The sequence below is a fragment of the Neomonachus schauinslandi genome, chromosome X (genome assembly GCF_002201575.2).
Source record: "Neomonachus schauinslandi chromosome X, ASM220157v2, whole genome shotgun sequence".
Taxonomy (NCBI): Eukaryota; Metazoa; Chordata; class Mammalia; order Carnivora; family Phocidae; genus Neomonachus; species Neomonachus schauinslandi.
The window spans coordinates 111196955-111222647 of NC_058419.1; the positions used below are offsets into that span (position 1 = coordinate 111196955).

At 44.7% G+C, this 25693-nt stretch overlaps 1 protein-coding gene across 1 annotated transcript in view; it reads left to right on the forward strand.

The window, feature by feature from the left end:
- Positions 1–25693, forward strand: part of MAP3K15 (mitogen-activated protein kinase kinase kinase 15) — a 122550-nt gene that overhangs the window by 68730 nt on the left and 28127 nt on the right. The window contains exons 8-14 of the mRNA XM_021683941.2: positions 2060–2172; positions 2408–2567; positions 5851–6001; positions 7856–7963; positions 15275–15324; positions 17238–17333; positions 23036–23123. Coding sequence (XP_021539616.1) covers positions 2060–2172; positions 2408–2567; positions 5851–6001; positions 7856–7963; positions 15275–15324; positions 17238–17333; positions 23036–23123 — 766 coding nt within the window. The remainder of the gene's footprint in view (positions 1–2059; positions 2173–2407; positions 2568–5850; positions 6002–7855; positions 7964–15274; positions 15325–17237; positions 17334–23035; positions 23124–25693) is intronic.

Genomic DNA, 25693 nt, shown 5'->3' on the forward strand with positions numbered 1-25693 from the left:
TTTTTTTTTTTTTTTTTACTTTCTTGCCACGAATGTTCTCACAATATCCCAAGTAGGCTCTCTTTTTAGTGTCTCTAAAGTCAATCCTTCATAGATTGAACCACCATTCCTTATTCCTCCTAAAGCTCAAAGACCCACTGTGGCTCTCCATTCCCCATTAAAAAAAATTCAGACTCTTAGATCACCATTCTAGGTGCTCAGCAGACTTTCTCCAACCCACCCTGAGCCCCGGTTCCCACTACCTGATCTATGTCCAACTGAACTGAAGTTTCCTGGGAGTTCCGCAGGCTCTCATCTCTGCTCCTGCCTTTTTCTATGTTGGGTGTTTCCTTTCTGAGTCACTGCCACTGTATGCCTGTCCATCTTCATGCCATATCTTAGGCTTCTGGGGGGGCCCCACATATCTTCTGTGAGTCCCTCTAGACTTGTATTTGTGTGGTTTCAGGATACTTACCACACTCAGGTTTGTATTTTCCCTAATTTCACTAATTGTGTGTGGGGATCTTAGTACCTCCACCATAGTATAGTTTTGTGGAGGGCAGGGACCCCATTTTATTCTTAGTAAATCCCCAGTGGCACCTGATGCACTGTTGTGCTAGGAGTCACTCAGGGTGTTGAAGGGAAGTTAATGTTGGGTAGGGCCAAAATAGAAAGCTGTGTTCCCACCACAGTGGCCAGGAATTCAGCCCCCAGGTCAGGAGATCACTACCTGTGGCTCCTTCAAGAAAGTCCTAGGAGCCTTTCTCCATCCACTTCAGAAGGTGGTGGGTCCAGGGGGCAAATGAAGCCTAGTCTTCTGGGATGTTAGCTCTGGTGAGACCTTGGGATCATCTAACCCAGGCTCTCCAGTACTGAGGTAGAACATGTGGCTCAGGGAGGCAGGGGGCTGGGAAGAGGCAAACCTGGGACTGCAGTCCTGACTCCACGTTCAAGGCTCGTCATCCCCTAAGCTGGGCCTGTTGGATTTACGGATGAGAGGCAGAGAGAAGTCCACCCTCTTCCCAGATAACTGTTGATGGTAAAAGAAGGTGGGGGAAAAAATCAAATACCATAGGATGTGGTATTGAAAATTCCCAAAACATCCTGGGATGGGGTTCAATTTTATTGGAATTTTGTTGGCTGGGATTGAAACAACTTTCTTAGCGTACTCAGTGTTACGCCCCAAAGTTCATAAAACTGAAATTTAACTGACTTAAATAATAGGTTCTCCCTTCCACAATGAGTATTTTCTTGGTGTTTAATTCTCTTGCTGTTGCACAAGTGATCAAATTCCTCCTGGTTTACAAGTCTTTGCTCTGAAGTGTGCCACTTAAAGACATTTCATTGTCATTACTTCATTGATCAAATTCTTTTTTTTCCTGGTTATGATATTCCTACTCGCTTATGGAAGGGAAAGCAGCTTTCTATGTATAGGAAAAAAAATAGTAAGAGAACTAAAATAGCACTCTTTAAACTTATGGAATAAAAATGGTATTCTATGTTTTGGATAGAGTTCTTTACCCTAGGGGAATAGATCCCTGCTCCTTCTCCCACTTCATGCCACGACTCTCCGAGCAATCTTGGGGCCAGGGTTCTGTCAGCACCGCTTCCTACAGGGAAAACTGACTCCATTTTGTGATAAAAGCAAACAAACAGCCTGCAGAGTAATAGCCTACAATTGATGGAATTGCTCTATAATAAAAAATGCTCCATGTACAAATGGAGTGTCACTTTTAAGATGAGATTTGGACATCCAATTGTGGTCTCCTTTTGTGGGTAGGGTTATAAAAGATTTTACATTTCTTTTGTGCACTTTAACGTCCTCCTTTCATACAGTGATCATGGTTTTTCATGAAAATACAAACCTGATGAAGAAAATTTTTTTAACTCCTTAGTGTTATGATGATAACATTTTTTTTAAGAAGCTATTTGAGTGCTGGATGTAGCTGTTTGTAAAGGGAGAGGGGGCCTGGAAAACCATAGGTGGTGAAAGAGCTCATGAGAAGGTCGGCTTGTGCCATTATTTATCATTTTTTCCTTCTACCATAATGATAAGAATCTGGCGGGTCTGTCATTACAGGTACCGCAAAGGATTTGAGCTCCAGTCATCTCTTTATTCAGGAATCAACCTGGCAGTTTTGCTGATAGTTGCAGGACAACAATTTGAAACTTCCATGGAACTAAGGAAGATAGGTAAAGCTATTTATGATCATGGATACTGATAGGCTTTGGTCACCCAAATTCAGCATTAAAAATTATCTCCAAATAACTAGCATTTTATTTCAAAAGGAACAGTTACTCTCTGATCGCACTCCTGAGACAGTAGCCAAAATAAAGTGCATGCTTTTTCCTCTCTCTAAAGGCTTGCATAATAGGAGAGAAGCTAGAAAGATTTTGCATAACTTCATCTAAAATTCAAATTCTTCAGGTGTCCGGCTAAACAGTTTGTTGGGAAGAAAAGGGAGCTTGGAGAAAATGAACAATTACTGGGATGTGGGTCAGTTCTTCAACGTCAGCATGTTGGCCAATGATGTTGGGAAGGCCGTCCAGGCAGCTGAGAAGTTGTTCAAACTGAAACCTCCAGTCTGGTGAGTCACACGTGTGTGTGTGTTCCTTCTCTCAGTATCTGACTTTGTTCTGAAGGGAGAAGAGCTATAATTGCAAAAGAAATATCAATTGCTGTGTTTCTCCTTCTGACTCCTTCATTAACGCAAAGTTACAGCAGCAAGAACAGCTCTGCAGGCTCACTTGGGTTTATGGGACAGGAGGGAAGGACAGACAGACGAGCACATACATGTACAGAATATGCCCCTATGTGCTCGATCTCCAAGATGCGACTCGTGATCTTATTAATTTCTTCAGGTCTGGGGCGCCTGGGTAGCTCAGTCATTAAGCATCTGCCTTCGACTCTGGTCATGATCCCAGGGTCCTGGGATCAAGCCCCGCATCGGGCTCCCTGCTCCGCGGGAAGCCTGCTTCTCCCTCTCCCACTCCCCTTGCTTATGTTCCCTCTCTCGCTGTCTCTCTCTCTGTCAAATAAATAAATAAAATCTTAAAAAAAAAAATTTCTTCAGGTCCTCTCGGTCCTCAAGAATAAAACATTCTTTGGTACTAGTACGTATTTGTCAGAAAGCAGGTAGTAAAGCTGAAAGCACACCAAGAAAGTGGCGTGCATCACAAATGGAAACTGGAACTAAAATAAAAGACCAAGAGGGACGCCTGGGTGGCTCAGTCGGTTAAGCGTCTGCCTTCGGCTCAGGTCATGATCCCAGGGTCCTGGGATCGAGTCCCGCATCGGGCTCCCTGCTCCGCGGGGAGCCTGCTTCTCCCTCTGCCTCTACCTCTCTCTCTATCTCTCATGAATAAATAAATAAAATCTTTAAAAAAATAAAAGACCAAGATATGGTCAAGAAAGTGGTGCCAGAAAGAACACTGGGCGCCATGGATGTGTTCATGGTCTATCCCAGGATAAGAAGAGCCAATGGCAGGGTATAGTGTTCTCTGTCAGTGGTTCCCAAACGTTGGCATGTATCCAAATCAGCTATATTGATTAAAACACAGGTTGCTGGGCCCCACCCATGATATCTGGTTCCAAAGGTCTAGGGTGGGGCCTGGGGAATTGCACCTACAGATGACAAGCTGACGCTGCTGGTCTGGGAAACCATGCTTTGAGAACCACTCTTCTCCGTGGACTCCTTTTGATGAAAAATCTGTTCGGTATGGGATTCTGGGCAAGGTCTCTGAGGGGTGGGCAACAGCTGACTTGCCAGTAGGTATGAAGCTCCATGAGAGTTGTCAGTCTGTTATTGCTTCCTGTAGTCTCAGAATAGATGCTCATTCGATACCTGTGTAAGTAATCAACGAATTTTTTCCAAAATATTGACAGTGCTTATCTCAGGGAGGTAGCCTTAGGAGAAGTTTTTAATCTTTTTTTCCCCTCATCTCGGTTTTTCTTTTTTGTCTAAAATGCATTTGGATTACGTGCATAACTTAATACTTTTTACTTTCAGTGACCCATGTTCATCTGCCCCCTGTTCTTTCCCAGCTCAGTGGGCCAATCTGGACTCCCAGGGGTCAGAGCCTCTTCAGTTGTTTTTAGTTGGACCCCATTTCTTCCCAGTCTGAAGGACCTAAATTTGATCCCCAAACCATATCAACCTCTTGAAATCTTTCTGAGGCTTCATGAGCAAGGAGGCAGGCAGAGCCTCCAGCCCTCGTGGAGCAGCTGCTTTTTCCAGAATTCTACTTTTAGGGTGCCCTGCTGTACCCGAGCCAGACAGAGCTGGCTCCATGGAGGTGACAGCTGAGCCTTGAATACATTCTCATTACGTCAGCACCTACACTGACTTACACTGTTGGGACCTAATATTGTAGGTCCAAGACCGCCCCGAGGTTCCTGATTGACTAGAAGAACTCACAGAACTCTGAAAAGCTGTTGTATTCATGGTTAAGGTTTATTATAAGACAAGTATACAGCTTGAAATCAGCAAAGACGAAAGGCACAAAGGGCAGAGTCCAGGAGAGACAAGGTACCAGCTTCCAGCTGTCCTCACCCAGTGGAGTGACAGAGACCGTGCTGAGTTTTCCCCGCAACGATGTATGGCAGCATGCACAAAGTATTGACAACCGGGGAAGCTCACCAAGTCTTGGTGTCCAGGGTTTTCTGGGGAGGTCGGTTGTACAGGTATGGAGCAACCGCATAGTTGACCTTAGTCAGAGTCCCCAGCCTCTCTGGAGATGACACTGATACAGCATGGCCCAAGGCCCCCACCATGCAACCTGTTGTTAGCATGAACTTTCTGGCATGGCCCAAGGCCCCCAGTAAACAAAAGCATTCTTACCAGGCTGGATATCCCAAGGCCTTAAAGGTGATGTCCCAAAAGCTAGTCAAGGACCAGACCTTTCTCTGGAATGTTAAGAGTTGGGACAACCCAAGCCTAATGAGTGACTCCTTCAGTGCAGAGTACCCAAGCAAGTCAGTCAGAGTCTAGCTGACCTGCCTTCCCAGGACAGCTCCAGACTTTATCCTCAAAGGACAAAATAATACTGATGCTTTCAGCTCAACCATCCCCATTCACTAGCAGAGAGGATGTGACCACCACTGCCTAACAGCTGTGTTTCAAACACTTCAATTTGCTTGAAGACAGTAAAGATATGATGAGATTGAAGACCTCATAACTTCAAATTCTACCTGGTCAGATCTAATTTAAAAAATATATAATGAGTTTCACATTGAGGATTGGTAGGGGTCAAGGAGGAGAGGAGAGAGATGGGAGGGAAGCAGTGTGGCTGTAGAAGCGAAACATGAGGGATCCTTGTGACAGTGAAAACATTCTCTGTCTTAGTTGTATCCATTTCAATATCTTGCTTGTGATCTTGTTCTAGAATTGTATGAGCTGTCATCATTGGTATCAACCAGGCCAAGAGTACACGAGATCTCTCTGTATCGTTTCTTATGACTATATGTAAATCTACAATTACTTCAAAAAAGGTTAATTTAAAAAATATTAAAAAATAAAAAAAATTTAAGAAGACTGAGTTTGAAATTTTGCCATTTTGGAATTGCTTTAAATTTCAAACTGCATGCTTTTGTTTTTAAGACCGTTAGCATATGCTTGCCAGTGTCTACACTTTGATTACCATTCGCCCAATGTTGGTAAAAAGCCACATTGTATGATTTTGTTGGACAAACTTATTTTGCCCACTCTTTGGGTTTCTTTTAATTAAGTATGTGGCTGCCAAGGGATTAAGAAGCACTCACTACACAATATGAATTTAAATAAATGAAGCTTTTGGGAAACCTCTTTTAAAGGGAGTAGAATGGAATTCCGTTTCTTGAATCTAATTTATCGATGCTGGTGATTTTTCCAGGTACCTTCGATCGTTAGTTCAGAACTTGTTATTAATTCAGCGCTTCAAGAAGCCTATTATTGAACATTCACCCAGGCAAGAACGGCTTAACTTCTGGTTAGATATAATTTTTGAGGCAACAAATGAAGTTACTAATGGACTCAGATTTCCAGTAAGTTATGCTTAATCCATTTCTTTCAGGTAGAACAAAAGAAACTGGGGGTTGGTGCTGTCTAATTATTGAATACGCTGAAAGGTAGAAAACCTTAGAGTAATTGAAAATGTTAGGATACCCATCCGTCTTAGGTAGACTCAGCCAGTGATAGATCAACTCACTAGAAAAAGTCGGCTGTGACCTCTAAGATAGTGGTCTCAACTGAGAGTCATTTTGTCTCCCAGGGGACATCTGACAATATCTAGAGACATTTTTGGTTGTCAGAACTGCGAGGAAGGTGTTGCTCCTGGCGGCTAGTGGGGTGAAGGCCAGGGATGCTGCCAAACATCCCACAGTGCACAGGACAGCCCCATCCCCAACACAGAATTACCCAGCCCCAAACCTCAGCAGTGCCAAGGTGGAGGAACCCTGTTCTAAATCATTGCAAGAGTAATAGCAAAATTTTGGAATTTAGCACTGTTCCCTGTTGAGCTTCGGTTTGTCTCCAATGCCACTAATTAACTTTTAAAACATTATTGGAAAGCAAAGTGACTATTAACTTTTCATTAAGTTTTTGTTTGAGTTTTATGACCATCTTATAAGGAGTCATAAGTACGATATCTAAGCACCCTAGATACTGAACTTCAGATCATTATATTTCATATTTCATCACAAAACCATGAGGTTTTGTGAACGTGCCGTGTTGAGGAATTTCATTAAACTTCTAATGGTGATTAAGTTGTTTGAGATGATTATGATAATGATTTTATTCTTGGGTAGTAAGTTTTAAAATCTTTTTTTTTTTTTAAGATTTTATTTATTTATCTGACAGAGACACAGCGAGAGAGGGAACACAAGCAGGGGGAGTGGGAGAGGTTGAGAAGCAGGCTCCCCGCAGAGCGGGGAGCCCGACGCGGGACTCGATCCCATGATCCCGGGATCATGACCTGAGCCGAAGGCAGTCGCCCAACCGACTGAGCCACCCAGGCGCCCAGTTTTAAAATCTTTTAATTATGAAATATTTCAAACCTATTGAAAGGTACAAAAAATAATGGAACAGGGGCGCCTGGGTGGCTCAGTTGTTAAGTGTCTGCCTTCAGCTGGGGTCATGATCCCAGGGTCTTGGGATCAAGCCTCGCATCAGGCTCCCTGCTTGGCAGGAAGCCTGCTTCTCCCTCTCCCACTCCCCCTGCTTTTGTTTCCTCTCTCGCTGTGTCTCTCTCTGTCAAATAAATAAATAAAATCTTAAAAAAATAAATAAATAATGGAACAGACACGTGTGTAATGTCTACCCAGATTTAGTGATCTTAAATATGTTGTTTTATTTGCTTTGGAAATTCATTCATTCATTCTCTCTTCCCCTCTCCTTCTCTCCTTTCTCCCCTTCCCTCCCTCCCTCTCCCCCAGCAATAAAATATTAGTGATGGAATGTCACCTCACTTTTCATCCCCTTGTATTTTCTATAGACTTGAGTACCTACCTGCAGATCATCCAGTTTGCTTCATTTCTCTCAAAAACTGTAGCCTCCCTGTTTCTTCTCTGTCACCTTCTTGGGCAGGCCTTTCTGGGCCACCCTGTCTAAAGTGACCCCCCCACACACACACACCTTTATTCTGTAGTACTTGTTTCAGAGCTGCATAGGGGACCATACTCCATATCCCATATGTGTGTTTCTTGTCTGCCCCATCAGAGCATGGACCCGCCTGAAGGGAGGGGACTTCTGTCCTGACTGTGGTATCCACAGGCCCTGGGGCATTGTTGGCACACAGTAGGTGCTCAAGTATTTGTGCAGTATAGCACTTCCCACTTGCTCATTGGGCAGAGTAGCCCGTCTGGTTTATTCCTGTACGTCACAGAAATCTGTTCTTTTAGGTGCTGGTGATAGAACCAACCAAAGTCTACCAGCCTTCATATGTCTCTATAAACAGTGAAGCTGAGGAGAAGACGGTTTCTCTGTGGCATGTCTCACCCACAGAAATGGTAAGAAAAAAATCAGGCACAGCTCTCTCTCTATTCTCTGCTGTTTAATCAGAAATTCAGTGTTCAGATAGGAGAGTCTGTGTTGTTGGACCTGAAAGCACAGGCGGGAGAGAGGACGCTGGTTTGCCCATTTTATATGTGTTTATGTTATATATTTGTGTGTGGGTGTGTCTGTACGAATGTGTGTGTATTTATGTGAATGAATACAGGCTTTTTGAAAAAAGTTAAACCATGAGGAAGTGGATAAGGAGTAACAGGAAAGTCCCAGCAAACCCCCCAAGCCTCGCCCCCGCTCCCCTCCCCAGTGACTTGGGTACATATCCATCTTTACCATTCTCTAAACTCCCTTATGTATGTGTAAGTGTGTGTATGAGTGCATACGTTGTGTGTGTGTGTGTGTGTGTGTGTGTGTGTAGAGAGAGAAGCATTTTCAATAAAGTGTGATCATAAGTATATATTACTTTGCAACTTTTTAAATTGATTCATACATCATAGACAATTTTTCAAATAGCACACAGTGATCCACCTGATTTTTTAAAAAAAGATTTTATTTATTTGACAAAGATAGAGAACATAAGTAGGCAGAGCAGCAGGCAGAGGGAGAGGGAGAAGCAGGCTCCCCGCTGAGGAAGGAGCCTGATGCGGGGCTCGATCCCAGGACTCTGGGATCATGACCTGAGCTGAAAGCAGACACTTAACCAACTGAGCCACCCAGGCGCCCCCACCTGATGTTTTTAAATGTAGTATTCCTGTATCATGGTGGTACATTTCCAAGTATGGATAAAGCAAAATTTATTTTCCCACCTGCCTGCAGTGAACATTTCAGTCTCACCTGTGCACTCTATCTAGTGGTAGATATGTTGGTGCACATCCTGGTGGTTACACCCTACATGCTCCTGTATGTTGTTTCAGGAGCAGAGATTCCCAGAAATGGAACTACTGGATTTAAGACTACTTTTGTTTAAAATTTGATAGCTACAGGGCGCCTGGGTGTCTCAGTCAGTTGAACATCCAACTCTTGGTTTCGGCTCAGGTTGTGATCTCGGGGGTCGTGGGATCGGGCTCCACACTCAGCAGGGAGTCTGCTTGGGATTCTCTCTCTTCCTCTCCCCCTGCCCCTCCCCCTACTCATGCGTGTGCGTGCTTCGACGCGCACTAAGGTAAAGAAATCTTTAAAAAAGAAAAAATAAAATTTGATAGCTACTAAAGATAAAATAAAATGTGATAGCTCCTGTCAGGTTTGCACCACTCCAGTTTATGTTCACACCAATAATACAGGAGAGGGAACATTTTAATTGCCCACTAAAGAGATCACAGAAACACTGGGCTGTGCCTGGTGTGGTAGTAACTATTTTTTTGATCTCTGTGTGTCTAAAGTACTTCTTCAGCTTCTTTCTTTAATAACATATTTTTAGTAATAAAAGATCTAGTACCTTTGACAAGTGCATTCACTAGGTAGGTCTGTTTGCTTTGCATATGTTTTCATGTAGTGTGGGGAGACTTCTGCCATTAACCTGGTGAAGAAGGATTTTTTTCCCTGGAAATAAGAGTGTGAGCAATTATGTCTTAATCAGGTAAAAATAAACAGTATCTTCAAAAAATGAAACATAACATTAGAGAATAAGCAGAGGCCCAAAATCATGCAAGAAATTCCTTATCAGAAATAGTCGTGACACAGCAACTCCCCCCCGCCTCCCATTGTGCAGCGGGTACGAAGTGTGACTTCTGCTGCATAAACAAGTTGCAGATGTGTGCTGTACACCGTGGCACCCATAGTTAACAGGATGGCATTGTGTGTTTCGTAATCTGTTGAGAGTTAATCTCATGTGTCCTTACCCCCCACACGCACAAAACAAAAACCAAAGGACACAAGGACACTTTGGGAGGTGTTGGATATGGCCATTACCTTGACTGTGGTAATGATTCCATAAGTGTCTGAATATGTCCAAACTCCTCAAATTATGCACGTGAAATTTATGCAGGTCTTTGTCTATTATATCTCAATAGAGGTATATATAAAAAAATAGGCACGAAATCTCAAGTTGTCTTCCTCCACTTGAGCTGCTGTAACAGAATACCATAGACTGGGGGCTTAAACAACAGACCTTTCTTTCTCCCAGTTCTGGAGGCTGGGAGTCCAAGGGCGGGCTGCCAGCATGGTCAGGTTCTAGTGAGGGCCCTCTTCCCAGCTCACAGAAGGCTGTCTTCCTCATGTGTCCTCAGATGGTGGAGAGATGTTTCCCTTGTGTCCCTTTTAATAAGGGCATTAATCCCGGGGGCTCCATCCTCATGACCTAATCGCCTCCCCAAGGCCCCATCTCCAACAGCTGGTTTGCAGAGACACAAACATTCAGTCCACAGCATAAGTGTAAGGCAGGAACTTTGTCTAATATTTAACAGAGGACCAACCTTCTTACTCATCAGAGTCAGCAGCCATTAGTGAAGATGAGCTGCCCTAATGTGTGCTTGGCATTTTTTTTGTTGTCGTTTTGTTTTGCTGCACTATGTATTAATTTAAATATTTGAGTGCAAAAGAAAAAAATTAAAGCCATAATAAAATATACACATGGTGTTCAAACAGATATATCTCCTTTGAAGATATCCATAGGTTTTCTATTTGAAGAATCCATAGGTTTTCTATTAAATTTGCCTCTTGAGTTGTTTTTAACCTTTTATGGAAGTATGACATCCACACTGAAAGGTCCATCAGTCGTCAATGTACAATTTGATGGATGTTTGTCACGGGAACACACCTAAGTAACCAGCATGGCCAAGGAGGAGAACATCAGCAGACACTCCCCTTTGATGCCACTGTGATGCAAGAGGATTTTCAAAATTCTGATCTGTAACCTCACTATTCCATCGATGTAGATACACAACACCTCATGTTTTGACAAGTACTTGGAGAAAGAAACTAACCCTGCTCAGATGACTCTTGAGACTTTTAGAGCCAAATGGTTTTGGTCTCATGGAATTCTACAAACGTTGCCCATTTTATTGACCCCTGTAATTGTTGCTGGCCCTTAATAGACATTCCCATGGGTACCTACACTATCTCCCTAGTTGTGAATGTTTTACTTTGTATGTAGTCTGTAATAAGAAATAGAAAAGAACGATACAAGCAGCAAATGCTAGTTTTCCTTGACTGATGAAATGTTTTGCACAAGTGCTCATAGTTGTCAGAACAAACGTCTGAGAGAAATATAAATTGCCTTTTTTGCTGTGAGAGGAAGCTTTTGCTTTTGCCTTCATTTACATTTTTGAAATTCTGCAGATCGCGAAAGCAAGCAGATTTGCCTGGTGTGAGATGACATTTCTCTACACAGTGTTGCATTTTTTCCTGGTGGGCTGAGGCTGGGGGGGGCGGGGCAGATCACACGCATGCGCGTGTTCACTTACATGCAGCACTGCTGTAGGAGGAGATGAAGTTTTGGTTTGTTAGGCAAGGATTCAGAAACTTCTGGTCAACACTTAACTCGTGGCACGGGGACATGGGAGCAGAGCGTGGACTTTGTAGCGTTTGCTGCTTTCTGTGGTATAACTGCTCCCACCGTGACCAGTTTCAAGCAACCTCCAGCATGTGCCTGGATGTGGGGTTAGGAGGAGATGGGCACAGTTGGCCTTCCTAAGCTGGCACCAGTGGCCCCCAGCACAACAGTGCAAGTAGACTGCACAGAGCAGGGTCGAACACAGCCTTGCTCCCTCAGCAACTCCTGTGCCCCAGAGTTGCCAACAGGCATAGAGTAGCTGCCGACGCCGACCGCACAGGTGGGGCTGCTTGTTGGGGAAAGCTCTGTCGTTGTTGCCTTTTATGCTTATGTTAGCAATGGGACAAGCACATAAAAAGTCTACAGAATTGTCACAGACGCCCAGGATTCCTCCCCAGAGGCATGCACTCTGGGACCTGGAGGGCAGATGCTACGTCGGCGCCCCGGGGACCCTGGAGGTGTGGCCCCACCTCTGGCTTCCTGGCCCATTTCTCCGCAGCCCACCCTGGCTCTGCTGCTTGTGCACTCCTACTGGGGGCTTCTGACCCTGACGTGAACAGCTAGAGTCTTGAGTCCATTTCCTCCTCATGATTTAGATGTGGTGAAATAGCCCCCCTCAGAAAGGGTGAGGTCGCTGCCTAACATGGGAGGAGAGCAGCCACCGCGTTGACGATGGAGGAATCTGGGTCAGTTGACCCACCAGGACACCAGATCAGAAGCCATGAGGCCAGCCCTGACTTCCACCACCAGATGTTTCACGAAAAACCCCATGTGCAGATGCAAGAGTGTGTGGACTTCACGATTTCATTTACATATTCTTGCAGAACAGGCAAAACTCTCGGTGGTGGTAAAGTCAGAATAGCGGTTGCTCTTTCCACCCTTGGATGACTGGGCATGGTGGGGGGCAATTATGAGGGAAGCTTCTGGGCTGCTGTTCATGTTCTGTCTCTTGATTTAGATGCTGGTTACAGCGAGTCTTCATTTTGTAGAAATTTACTTCGATGATCACTGTGCCCTTTTCTGAACATACGGTATACTTCAAGTCAGAAGTTTAATAACTTTAAAACACCTGTACTGGCCCTCTGGTCATACTCCCCCAAACCATGACTGAATCCCGTGGCTTTCCAGATTAAAACTGACTCTTACTGAGTGTCAAGCCCTTGTGTAATCCCGTCTTCTCCTTGTCCCCTGAGCTGGCCCTGCAGGGGCTCCTGTGTGCTCTTCTGTCCTCCTTACTCCCCTGCAATTCCTTCTTCCAGTCATCCAAGCCCTAACTTCTGTGGAGGCGTCTCTAACCACCCTCCCACCCCTTTCACTGAATGTAGGCTACCTTCTTCCCTGTATAGTATGCGCAGTATTTCCCATTGCTCTTGGATCACTTTTTGAGAATGTCTCCCCAAGTGCTCTGCAAGCCCGAGTATGATTTGTAGCTTTTTATATCCATAGTATCTACAAAGCAGGTACCCCCCAAATGCCCGTTGACTGTGATATAAAGGGAAAGAGGGGAGTCCGTGTTGTTTACCTTTTAGCCCGCATATCTTCCTCCCAACTCAAGAAGTTCCCTAAAGCTACCCTACAGTAAACCTTCCATCTGAGAATACTTTGAAAACTCCTGTGGCTGGCCTTTTTATATACATGCAAGCTTCTTGCCTGTAGGTGGGTAGGACAAGGTGCTCTCGAAATTGCCCTGGTTCATATTTCTGTACCCGAATCCAAAAGCAGGTTCCTGCTCTCCACGACTGCCACCTTCCAGTGACTTTGAACACAAGTCCTCTAAAATATGCTCAGTCTTTCTACACGGTTGGGTCCAAGGTGGTGGCTTTCACTTTGGCATATACTTTCATCTTTCAGGGCCCTCAAGGGTTCTCCTCTTCTTCAGAGTAGAAGAGGAGATGATGGTCTCCGAGGCCCTGCGTGATCTTCCTCACGAGCTCTCCAACCTCTTTCCCACTCCCCTTTGCCGGTTCCCAGACATGCCCTGGGGACAGGATTTTTCCTGTCTGCCTGGGGCTGTTGTCCCTCCCATGTGTCTGGACAGCTCACTCCTTCACCTGCTTTAACCTTCTGCTGAGAAGTCATCAGAGACCCCTTCCTGGGGCATCCAGCCTAATGCCATGACTGCCACCCACCTTAATGCCCTTCCCAGTGCTCTCTGGCTTTGTATTGCTTTTTGTCCTCTGTCGTGATGTTAAGTTACCACTTAATTAGTTGCTCCTCTCTTCTCGAATGTAAGCCCCAGGAAGGCAGAGGCTTTGTCCTCTGCTACATCCTCCGTGCTGGTACCTTGCCTGGCACACAGTAGATGCTTAATTGACACGGATGAATGAATTTTCTCCCATTGAGGGCCATCCTCCCAGGTGTTCATGTTGTTGTTCCTCCAGGATGGCAGGAAACTTGTCACCCAGCTGCTCGTGGCTATTCTCCTAAGCCATATGCTCAGTCTTCTGGCTCTCACACTTCTCTGGGGGGCTTAGCTGGTCATTTATGCCATTTTTCAGGCCAACCACATGTGCTTTCTTATTTTAAATGATTTTCTTTTGCTGCAATGTATGGGTACTGTAGCCTGTGGCTCTTCTGGAACAGATTTCAGATCTCTGTTCTGAGGCTTAGCTTTGTGCAATGTTTATTAAGTGCGGGCAGTGGTGGTGGAGGGAGGGAACAGAGTTTTTTTTTTTTTTTTTTTTTTTTAAAAATTTTTTAAAGGGGGGGGAGGGGAGGGGAAAAGGCGGGGGGGGGGGCACGCAGAGGGAAAGGGAGAAGCAGGCTCCCTGCTCAGCAGGGATCCCGATGTGGGGCTCGATCCCAGGACTCTGGGATCATGACGTGAGCTGAAGGCAGACGCTTAACCATCTGAGCCATCCAGGTGCCCCCAGAGTTATTTTTAATACTTTTTTTAAAGATTTTATTTATTTATTTATTTGACAGAGAGTGACACAGTGAAAGAGGGAACACAAGCAGAGGGAGTGGGAGAGGGAGAAGCAGGCTTCCCGCTGAGCAGGGAGCCCAATGCGGGGCTCGATCCCAGGACCCTGGGATCATGACCTGAGCCGAAGGCAGACGCTTAACGACTGAGCCACTCAGGTGCCCCCAGAGTTATTTTTAAAAATGCACCTTGTACAAAATGAAATCCAGGTTAGTCTTTGTGTTAGTTATGGCAAGCTATCTGCTAAAACAAATAGCACCTAAATATCAATGTCTTAACATGATAAAAGTTTATGCCTTGTGTCATAAACTTGCGGTAGGGTCCACATTCCCTCTTGTAGTGGAATAAAGGATCGCTGGGGAGGTTATTATGAACCACGCCCACAGATGGTGCACATCATTCCTCCTTAAATCCCATTGGTCAAAATTCCATCACGGGGCCCCACCCTCCAGGGGAGGCTGGGAAATGTATTCTTGGCTGTGTGCCCAGGGGAAAAAAAAGAAAGATTGGAGAACACTGATTGGTGGCTGCCACATTTTTCCTTCTGCAAATATTTTCACAGGTCACTCAACTTAGGTGGGCTGTTCTCAAACTCATTTTAGAGTTTTCCTGATAGGTTGACAGAAGATGAAAGTCCATTCAGTGTGTACTTATTCTGTGCCTTTTCTGTTTCAACTTTAGATCATTCGCTCTAAACTGGATTAGAGATACAAATGAATTTTTGTAATACATGAGAAAATGTTTCTGGTCTTCCAAGTTATATAAAATATATTGCTCTAACTCCTAAATCTCTCTTGAAAGTAAAATAGCAGAAGCGACTGACCAGAGAATGAAACCAAAAGTTATTTTTTTGCATGGAAAAAATCAAGCTCTACTGACTTCTGTTTTTAAAACCTGCAGAAACAAATTCATGAATGGAATTTTACAGCTTCTTCCATTAGGGGAATAAGGTAAGAACATAAGGGAAAATGGAATTATTGTTTTAATACAAATGACAGCATTTTACTTTAATGTTTCCACTTATTTATAAGATGTGATATTCTCATTTTTATCAGAATCCTCAGCTTGTTCATGTGCTGCTAATAAGGGCTTCTTGGCTTGTTGTAACAGAGAAGCTTTTTTTGGTATCCAATAGACTAAACTCTCTTGTCTCAAACTTTTTTTAAAAGATGAAGTTAGATCTGTAGAAAGAGAAAGCGTTTCTTCTTTGAACCGTGGATGTTCAAGTGCTCAGGGAACCCCAGAATCCCAGTAACTGAAGGAATTACTTGGTAATGACACTCGGTTGGGGTCTCCTGAGTACAATAATGGAGCCAAGGGCATTGTTCTCATTTGGGGAGCAGGTGGTGTAGTCCAAGGAGAGCTATGGTGCTTGGTCTTTGGATCAGGGGTGGTGACCATTTGGCGACCCTTGTGGCTACACTTTGAGCCTCACCCTGCCAGCACATCCAACGGCAGGAGCAGCTCTGAAGCAGATGTGAATTGTAATCCCTCTTTCACTGTTTAACCTTGACAAAATCGCTTAGCCTCTCCAGGACTCTGTTCATAGTTTCCATTAAATGAAGGGCTTGGATTAGAACTGTATGTTCTTTATCTGATTGTAAGACCACAGGCCACTGTTGAATCCCCTGTTACCTCCAGACATGGTATGATCCCGTTCTAGACACAGCACTGTTTAGATTAGAATAATATTTTTGTCACTTTAAAGGGAGGGAAATAATTTAAGAACAGTAGTGTATTTGAGTAATACTGATGCAAAAATATAATTCAGTGTTGAACATTTTCAAAAACTGAATACTCCAGAAACTAAGTGGTATGAGAACATGTAGTCAAGAACCTTTTGTTTGTGCCTTCTCATAGAGCTACCTCTTGCTGCCATTCAACCATCAACAGGGACGTGCAAAGGACCTGGGATGAATCAGACCCTGGAACCAATGTGCTGTAAAGAGCACATGTTGAACAAAGTGCTACCCAAATAACTGTGATAGTTTCTTTACAAATTTGTTTCCAAAACTTATGTATAACCTAGTTTTCATTATTTTTAAATCACCCTGTTGCTCTTTCAACTAAGTATTTGTCATGTAATCCCTGACATATGAAGAATGGCTAAAGAAGCTATGGATCTCAGGGAGAGATGACTTAGGGGAAGATAAAGTGGCATCATTTGTTTGAAGAGAATTTAGGCTTTTCCGTAGTGCCACTTGGCAAAATGAGGGCCATCGTGTAGGCTTGGCCCAGCATAGGTAAAGAACTTTCGAGCAGTAAAATCCATCAGCAAATGGAGTATGGTGATTTTCTGTCTCCGGGTATGTCCAGGAAAGCGGAATATTGACTGAAGTGCTGTAGAGTCAGATCCCGACCTTAGAGGGAAATGGACCAGATAACCTGTAAAGGCCTTTCTTGAGCTAAGACGCCATGTGTATTTCTACCTCCTTTGTGTGGCCCCAAATAGTGTGTCCTGATATTTTTCAAGTCTTGAAATTCCTTAGGTACCATAATACATTATTTCACAAATAAGCTTCCTGTCTTGTGTGTGAAATTATAAATTCTTGAGGACAGAGACCATATTGATTTCCCTTTCTTGCTGCTCTAGGCTTTGCTAGGTGCTGTACCCGTGGTAAGTTCTCCATACAGATGAAAGTCGTTTGATGGATACAAACTCAAACATACGCAAGATAAATGTCCCTGCTATTTAAATTTTGTAGAGAAGTAGAAGTCAAATTTGGGGAGTAGTGATTAAAACATTAATGAATCTTTCAAATTTGTAAAATGGAAGAAAATCTATGACTAGATTTTTCTCAAAAATGTATAAGTGACATCATAAATTACATATAAGCTGCCTTATGTTTTTCCAATTTTACAGCATATCCAAGTTTGATGAGCGGTGTTGTTTTCTTTATGTCCATGATAATTCCGATGACTTTCAAATCTACTTTTCTACCGAAGACCAGTGTAATAGGTGAGTTACAGCTGATTCAGGGGTTGTGATGTAATTGTGGCAAATCAATTTTTCTTTAAAGATTTTATTTATTTATTCTGACAGAGAGAGGGAACACAAGCAGGGGGAGTGGGAGAGGGAGAAGCCGGCTTCCCGCCGAGCAGGGAGCCCGATGTGGGACTCGATCCCAGGACCCTGGGATCATGACCTGAGCCGAAGGCAGACGCTTAACGACTGAGCCACCCAGGCGCTCCCATGGCAAATCAATTTTAAAGGGTCTTTGTTGAGAAGAATATTTATTTGATATGCTGCCTTTCCTGAAATTTTAACTTACAGAAAGTTACTTTTACAGCTTCACTGAGGTATAATTCACATACCATGCAGTCCACCCATTTAGAGTGTATGATTCAATCTTTTTTTTAGTATATTCACGGTTTTGCAACCATCGCCACAATCTAACTTCAGAATATTTTCATGACTCCCAAAAGAAGCCCAGTGTTCATTACCAGTTACTCCCCATTTTCCCTCAACCTAATCCTCCCATCCCAGCCTTGTGCAAAAACTAATCCACTCTCTGTCTCTCTGGATTTGCCTATTCTTGACGTTCCATATAAATGGAATCACACTGTCTGTGGTCTTTTGTGTCTGACATTTTTTAGTTATTATAATGTCCTCAAGGCTCACCTGTGCTGTAGCTGTATCAGTACTTTGTTCTTGTTGTGGCTCATCACTCTTCCATTGTACGGACATATTTGATTTATCTATTCAGTTGAAAGGCATCTGGGTTGGTTCCATTTGTTGGCTATTATGAATAATGCTACTAGAATGTTCACGTGCCAGTTTTTGTGTGGCCCTGTGTTTACATTTCTCTTGGAGCTAAATTACTGGGTCTTAGGTAACTCCGTGTTCAACCTTTGAGGAACTGCCAGACTGTGGTCCAATTTCACATTGTCATCAGCAGTGTACGAAGGTTCTAACTTCTCCCTGTCCTTGCTGCGTGCATTATTGTGTGTCCTTGTGCTTCTGGCCATCCTAGTGGGCATTAGGTAGGATCCGATTGTGGTTTTGATCTGCACTTCCCTAATGACTGATGATACTGAGCATCTTTTCATGAGTTTACTGGCCATTTATATATCTTCTTTGGAGAACTATCTGCTCAAATCCTTCACCCAATTAAAAGAATTTTTTTAACCTTTTATTTTGGAAAATATTCAGAGCTACAAGAAAGTTTCAGAGGGGCTCCTGGCTGGCTCAGTTGGTAGAGCATGCAACTCTTGATCTCAAGGTTTTGAGTTTAAGCCCCACAATGGGTGTGGAGCCTACTTAAAATTTAAAAAAAAATTTTTTAATTAATAAAAAATTGGAGAAAAACAGTACAAAGAATGTCCATACATGTTTCACCCAGAATTCCCCAGTGTTAACCCTTCACCACACTTGATTTACCTTCATTCCATATGCATATGATTATTTTTGTTCTGGACTCCTGAGGAGTGAGTTGTAGACATAATGCTTCATTACCTCTCACTACTTGAGTGCATATTTCCTAAAAACAACATTCACTTACATAATCACAGCACAGTTATCTAATTAGGAAATTAAGACTGATAAGGCTCTGTAATCTAGAGACCTTATCCACATTTGACTTACTGTCCAACTAATGTCCTTTACAGCAAAACACAAGATTTTTTTCTCTGCCCTGCCATCCAGTCCAGGATCATGTGTTACATTTAATGGTCATATGTGTGTGGTCCCCGTTTATCTTCATCAGTGCTGCTTTGTCTGTCTTGACTCAATGCTTTCAAAGAGCACAGGCAGTTGAAGTTGTGTAGGCTGTCAGTTGGGGTTTGTTTGCTGTTTCCTCCTGATTACATTAGTGCCATGCATTTCGGGAAGGAACAGCACAGAAGTGATGTCTTGTCCTCACGCGCCACGTCAGGATCCATATGGCATCTTTGTCTCGTGCCTGGTGAAATTACCTTGGCTCACCTGGTGAAGGTGGTGTTTGCCAGTCTTCTCCAAACTGCCCATTTATAATTGGGTTATTTGTATTTCTGTTAATGGTTTTGAGAATCCTTAATATATTCTGGATACAAGCGCTTGATCAGATGTGTGATTTGCATACAACTTCCCCCGCCCCCATTCTGTGGGTGGTTTGTCACTGTCGATGGGGCCCTCCGCGATACATAAGCTTTACATTTTGATGCAGCTCAATTTGTTTTTTCTTTGGTCATTTGTGTCTTGGGGGTCACCTAAGAAGGTGTTGCCTGACCTAAGGTTCTGTATGTTTGTTTTCTTGTTAGAGTTTTAGCTCTTAGATTTAGGTCTCTGGTTGATTTTTTTTTATTAATTTATTTATTTGACAGAGAGAGACACAGCGAGAGAGGGAACACAAGCAGGGGGAGCGGGAGAGGGAGAAGCAGGCTTCCCGCAGAGCAGGGAGCCCGATGTGGGGCTCGATCCCAGGACCCTGGGATCATGACCTGAGCTGAAGGCAGACGCTTAACGACTGAGCCACCCAGGCGCCCCTCTCTGGTTGATTTTGAGGTCATTTTTGTATATGGTGTGAAGTAGGCGTCCAGCTTCATTCTTTTGCATGTGGATATGTGGCCGATCCAGCCTGTTTGTTGAAAAGACTCTTCTTTCTCCTACTAAATGGTCTTGGCACTCTTAGAAACTCGGTTGACCATAAATGTAAGAGTCTATTTCCGGACTTATACTTCTGTTCCCTTGCTCTGTATGTCTGTCCTTACACCAGTACCACATTTTTCTTTCTTACTGTAGCTTCATAGTAAGTTAGTAAGTCAGGAAATGTGAGTCCTCCCAACGTTGTTCTTGCTTTTAATAATTGCTTTGGTTAGTGTGGCTCCTTGCATTTCCATGTGAATTTTAGAATCTGTCAGTTTCTCCAAAAAAGGCAGCTGTGATTTTGACAGGGATTGCAGTGGAGATGTAGACCAATTGGGGCAGTGTCATTCTAACCATAGTAAACCTTCGATCCCAGAGCACGGCTGTCCATTTGTTTAGGTCTTCTTTAATTTCTTACAACAGTTTTTTGCAGTTTCAGAGTACAAGTGTCATACTTCTTTTTGTTTTAAACATAGACCTAGGTATTTTTTTATGTTATTATAAATAGAGTTTTCTTAATTTCATTTTCAGAGTGTTCATGGTTAGTATATAGAAATATGCTTGATTTTTATATATTTAGTATGCTGCAATCTTGCTGAATTCATTTATTCTAATACTTTTTACTAGTATTTTAAGATTATGTTTTTAAAGTAAACTCTCCACCCAATGTGGGGCTCAAACTCATGACCCTGAGATCAAGAGTCACACACTTTGCCAACTGAGCCAGCCAGGAGCCCCGCTTCTCATACTTGTTATTGAATTCCTTAAGATTTTCTGTATACAAGATTATGTCTGCTGCCGACATAGGTAATTAGAGTGCTTCCTTTCCAGTGTAGATGTCTTTATTTCTTTTTCTTACCTACCTGTCTGACTAGGCTCTCCAGTACAATGTTAAGAGCAGGACGTTGTGTCTTGTTCCTGATCTTAGGGGGACAGCATCCAGTCAGTCTTTTATCAGGAAGCATGATGTTGCCAGCAGGTTTTCATAGATGGCCTTTATCAGGTTGAGGAAGTGCTCTTTACTACTAGTTTGTTCAGTGTTTGTATCATGTGGTTTGAGAACGTTTTAATTCAGCATGTCTCAGGCACTTATTACGACATCATATTTGGAAATCGGACTGAATCTCAGACTAGGGGACCCTTGGATCACAGTCTTCAGCTTACAAAAACTGCTGCCAAAGATGAGGCAGAATATCCCTTCACTACCAAGTTGACCTTTCTGACCCTCCCTCAGTCCTCAATGCCTTTTTTTTTTTTGCCATACACCTAAATAATTTTTTAATTGAAGTGTAACATACATACAAGTGAAGTGTGTAAAGTGCACTTAGGGTTATCTCCACCCCAGCAGGTGCCTCATGCCCCTTTCCAGTGCTAACTATTTTGATTTCTATCGCCAGTGGTCAACTTTGCCTGTTCTTGACCTTCAAATAAAGAGAATCCTGAAGTATGTACGCTTTGTTTTCTCACTCACGTTTCTTAAAATAATATCCATTAGATTTAGCCATGATGTATATGTATCAGCTCATCCTTTTTATTGCTGTGTCGTGTTCCATTGTGTGGATGTATAGCAGTGTGTCTGCTCTGTTGGTGAACATTTGGGTTGTTTCCAGTTTGGGGCTATTCGGAATAAAACTGCACATTCTTGTACATGCCTTTTGGTGAGCATGCATGTTGATTTCTGTTGTGTATACAACTAGAATGTGGGGTGACTGCGATAGGGGGCAGCTCTCCGTTCGCCTTTGCTTAACTCCGCCAGTAGTTTTCCAAAGTGGCTGCATCACTTTCCACTTCCACCAGTAGTGTATGAGAATTCCACTTGCTCCACATTTTTAACAATGAGTGATAATGTCCCGTAAATTTTAGTTATTCTGGTAAGTTCATACCACACATCTCTTAAGAATCCTGACTGTTGTGTTTCGCAGCTTTCAAACATGAAAAGAAGCAAAGGTAGAATGGATTACTTACAGAAAAGAACATTTTAACGTTTTGTGGGAATTATCTTCAAGTGCACAGTATTCTTCCCTGCCATCTTGCAGGAAAATACTGACTAAAACTTTTGTGAGTCATGGGGCGCCTGGGTGGCTCAGTTGGTTAAGCGACTGCCTTTGGCTCAGGTCATGGTCCCAGGGTCCTGGGATCGAGCCCCACATCAGGCTCCCCGCTTGGCGGGAAGCCTGCTTCTCCCTCTCCCACTTCCCCTGCTAGTGTTCCCTCTCTCACTGTCTCTCTGTGTGTGTGTCAAATAAATAAATAAATAAAATCTTTAAAAAAAACTTTTTTTGCGAATCAAATCGCTTGTATGTAAAACAACTACACGAGTCTAGGAAGTGGCTGATGTAGCCCAGCAGCATCTGTGAGAAAGACCTGTGGGTAACAGTTTGATAGTAAGCTTGATCTGTATCAAGGGAATGACGAGGCCACCTTCTACATTTCCTCCCCACCCCCTCCTTCCACAAGACCTTATTTTGCCCTAAGCACGAGAGTGTCTACAGCTTGAGAGGTGGGGGTCCCACTCTCCTTAGCACCGATGAGATCACCTCTGGAACACCGGTCGTAGGGCCAGACTTGAAGAATAATAAGGCGACACCTTTCAACAATGACCTTTTAGTGGAGTGACTTAAAAACAAGTCCTGGAGGAAACATTGAAGGAAAAAGGAGGAAAGATTTACAAGGTTTAATAAAATTACATTTCTAATGGGCTGTTCCGTAGAAGAGGGATTAATTCTAAGCAGTCCATGGATGGGACCCACGTGACTGAAGTCTTAGTTTGATATAATAAAGCATTTCTCATCAAGTTGTCCACAGAAAGAGCAACCTTGTGAGGTAATGAGTTCTCTGTCTCTGGAGATGTTCAAGCCTCAGTTGGCCAACCAGTGGGTGGGGCTACTGTATAGAGGAGATTCAAACATCACATGAGTATTTGAACTAGATGAGGTAACCATTAAAGTGCTATGTCAAATCAAGGAGTAGATTGATTGTTCCATGAACTTGTAAAAACTTGGGACATATTTAATCACGGTTTAATATAATAAGGCTAAGTTAAATGTAGGGAACATGAGTGATGATAATTAGCATCTTTGTGACATTTGCTGTTCTAGGTTTTGCTCTTTGGTTAAAGAGATGATAAGCAACTCAGTGGGCAGTACAGTGGAGCTCGAGGGGGACACCGATGGGGACACCTTAGAGGTGAGTCATAGAAGACCTGCAACATGGAAAAAATTACTTGTATAATTTGTGTCTTTGATGCTTCAAGAAAATGTCCCATTTTTGTGTGTGAAAATCCTTTAACAATACTCTTGACCATAGGAAACAAACTGAGGGTTGCTAGAGGGGAGAGGGGGGGGGAATGGGGGTAACTGGGGGATGGGCATTGAGGAGGGCACAGGATGGAATGAGCCCTGTTCTATGCAAATGATGAATCACTGAACTCTCCCTATGAAACTCATGATACACTATATGTTAATTAAGTGAATTTAAATGTAAAAAATACTCTTTCATGGCTGCAGCGCAGGGCACAGGAGGAGGGGCAGCCGGCGGTGGGCTGACACCCTCCCCCCTTGGCGCCGCTGTTCGCGGCGTGGGCCGGCCGGCCCAGCGGCGAGCTGACCGAGCTCAAGTTGCTGTGCCAGGGCCGCGTGGGCGAGAGGAAGCTGGAGCGCGTGCCGGGCGGCCTGGCCTTCTGCTCCGTGCTGCTCGAGCGGAAGGCGCTCGCTGGGCCCGGCGCGCCCAGGGCTGCTGCTGCGGCGGGGCCTGCACGACGCCGGGGCCCCGCCGGAGGGGCGAGACCTGCGCGCCGCATTTGACAGCACGGGTGATAATGTGGGGTACGCCTGGAGGAGACCGGCCCCGCGCCTGAAAAGTGTGTGACGCCACGATCGATGCCATCACGGGGCACTATTGCCACAACCCCACGGAGTGGCTGAGGGAGTCGCTGAGAGACTGGAAGGGCACCGAGAGGGAGGTCGCGAGGGCGTCCCGCCTGGCGAGGGCGCTCCGGACCTGGCAGCCGAGCCCGTTGGCCCACCGCCTCCTGGAGGATCAGCAGGCCCCCGGGGGCCTCCAGAACGAGCAGTAGAGGTGGCTGCAGCAGCAGTGCTGCGTCCCAGACGTCCTGGGACTCGGAAGGGCCCGCCTTGGGGGCTCCTGGTGACTCAGCTGCTCTCCTCCAGGGGCCCGAGGGCATCCGCACAGCCCGAACTTGGGTTCTCCCACCAGGGTTGACCGAGCGTCTTCCCCGTGCCTGTGCTGTGAAGACCTAGCGGTGAGCCAAGACAAGGGGCCCCAGTGCTCAAGGCGTGGCCGGCTTCTCAGAGCTGGCAGTCATCGAGCACTTACTGTGCACCCGGTGGGGCTTTGGGCGCCATACACACGCTCTCATTTATTCCTCCTGATCACCCTTGAGAGTGGGAGTCTGTGGTCCCATGAAATGTATCCGTGCAAGAGGAAGTTTGGGATCCATGTCCAGCACGGAGAAGGAACGTCCAGATCAGCGGTTATCAGTGGTGGTGTTCTACAGGTGGGGAAACCCGGCCGAGGTCAACAGCTGGAGGAAGTCCGTAGCAGTGGGAGAGCTGGGCGGAGAACCAAGGCTGTCAGGCTCCAGGGCCCACACTGTGACCACTGGATCATTCTGTTACTCCCACAGTTGGCCAGAGGCTTTGAGGCCATCGGTGTAGACCTGTACACCAGGGCAGGTGGCGTGGGGAAACCTGGTGGGCTCACGGCCCTTGAGTGTGTTAAGAAGAGACAGTGAAGTTTGCGAGGACAGCCTGCAGTCACACCGTTAAGTGCTCAGGGGTGACTGATACATGGTCAGTGCTCTACAAGTGTTAGTTCTTAGAAATGTTATGACTTCTGTGATGCCACAGTTTGTTACTATTTTGTATCAAAATCACCATTCTCATAACAGATTTAGTAAGGGAGCTGGATCCTGTAGTTTTAAAAAGTGGTCTTCCTGCTTCTAAGGTAATCCTATTAAAGCTTATGCCTTTACAGTGGAAAGCTCCATAATACAAAGAATTTCCCATTCCTGTTGAGGAATAATTCATTTCTCGTATTCTCGAAAGTCCCATTGCAGTCAGTTTCAGTATCTCTTGCAGCTTCCCTTAGGCTGAACTGTGAACAGGGTAGCTGGACTTCATAACAGCTCCAGGAACCACTAACAAGGGGAGCGTTTGCCTTCAGCAAACTGGTCTGGTAGAGGCTACCTTTCACCAGCTTCGGGCTCACCTGCCGCTGAGAGGCAGCAGAGAGCCGAGTGGCCATCCCTTGTTCCGGCCTTCCAGCTGTGACCTTGGGAAAGCCACACGTGATGTCATACCATGCCACCTGGAGCTTAGGTTGCCAAGCTCTTGCCCACGCTGTCCTGCTAAGCTGCGGACCAGCCTCTGAGCCCCTGCACGCCTTCAGCAAGTACTTGATGATGCCGGGCACTGTGCTGGGAGCTGGGGCAGTAGCAGACAATGAGAGAGAAGTGGCCCTGCTCTGTGGACCCCACACACCTGGCCAGGAACACAGGTGTTAAGCAGCTCAAAACCTCAGGGTGCTGCCGAGGCGCTGAGCCAGTCACAAGCCCGTACCGGTGCGGCCTGGCCTGTGCTGTGCGCTGTGCATTTCCCGCCCCCCCCCCCCCCCGCCAGTGCACCTGCCTCTTAAGGCCTTGGGTCAGAGCTAGTTCTGTGGATAATGGACACGTCAGCACTTCCAATAAATGGCAGTGGCTTGGCTAACAGTTTAGGAAGTAGGTTTTCTGAAAA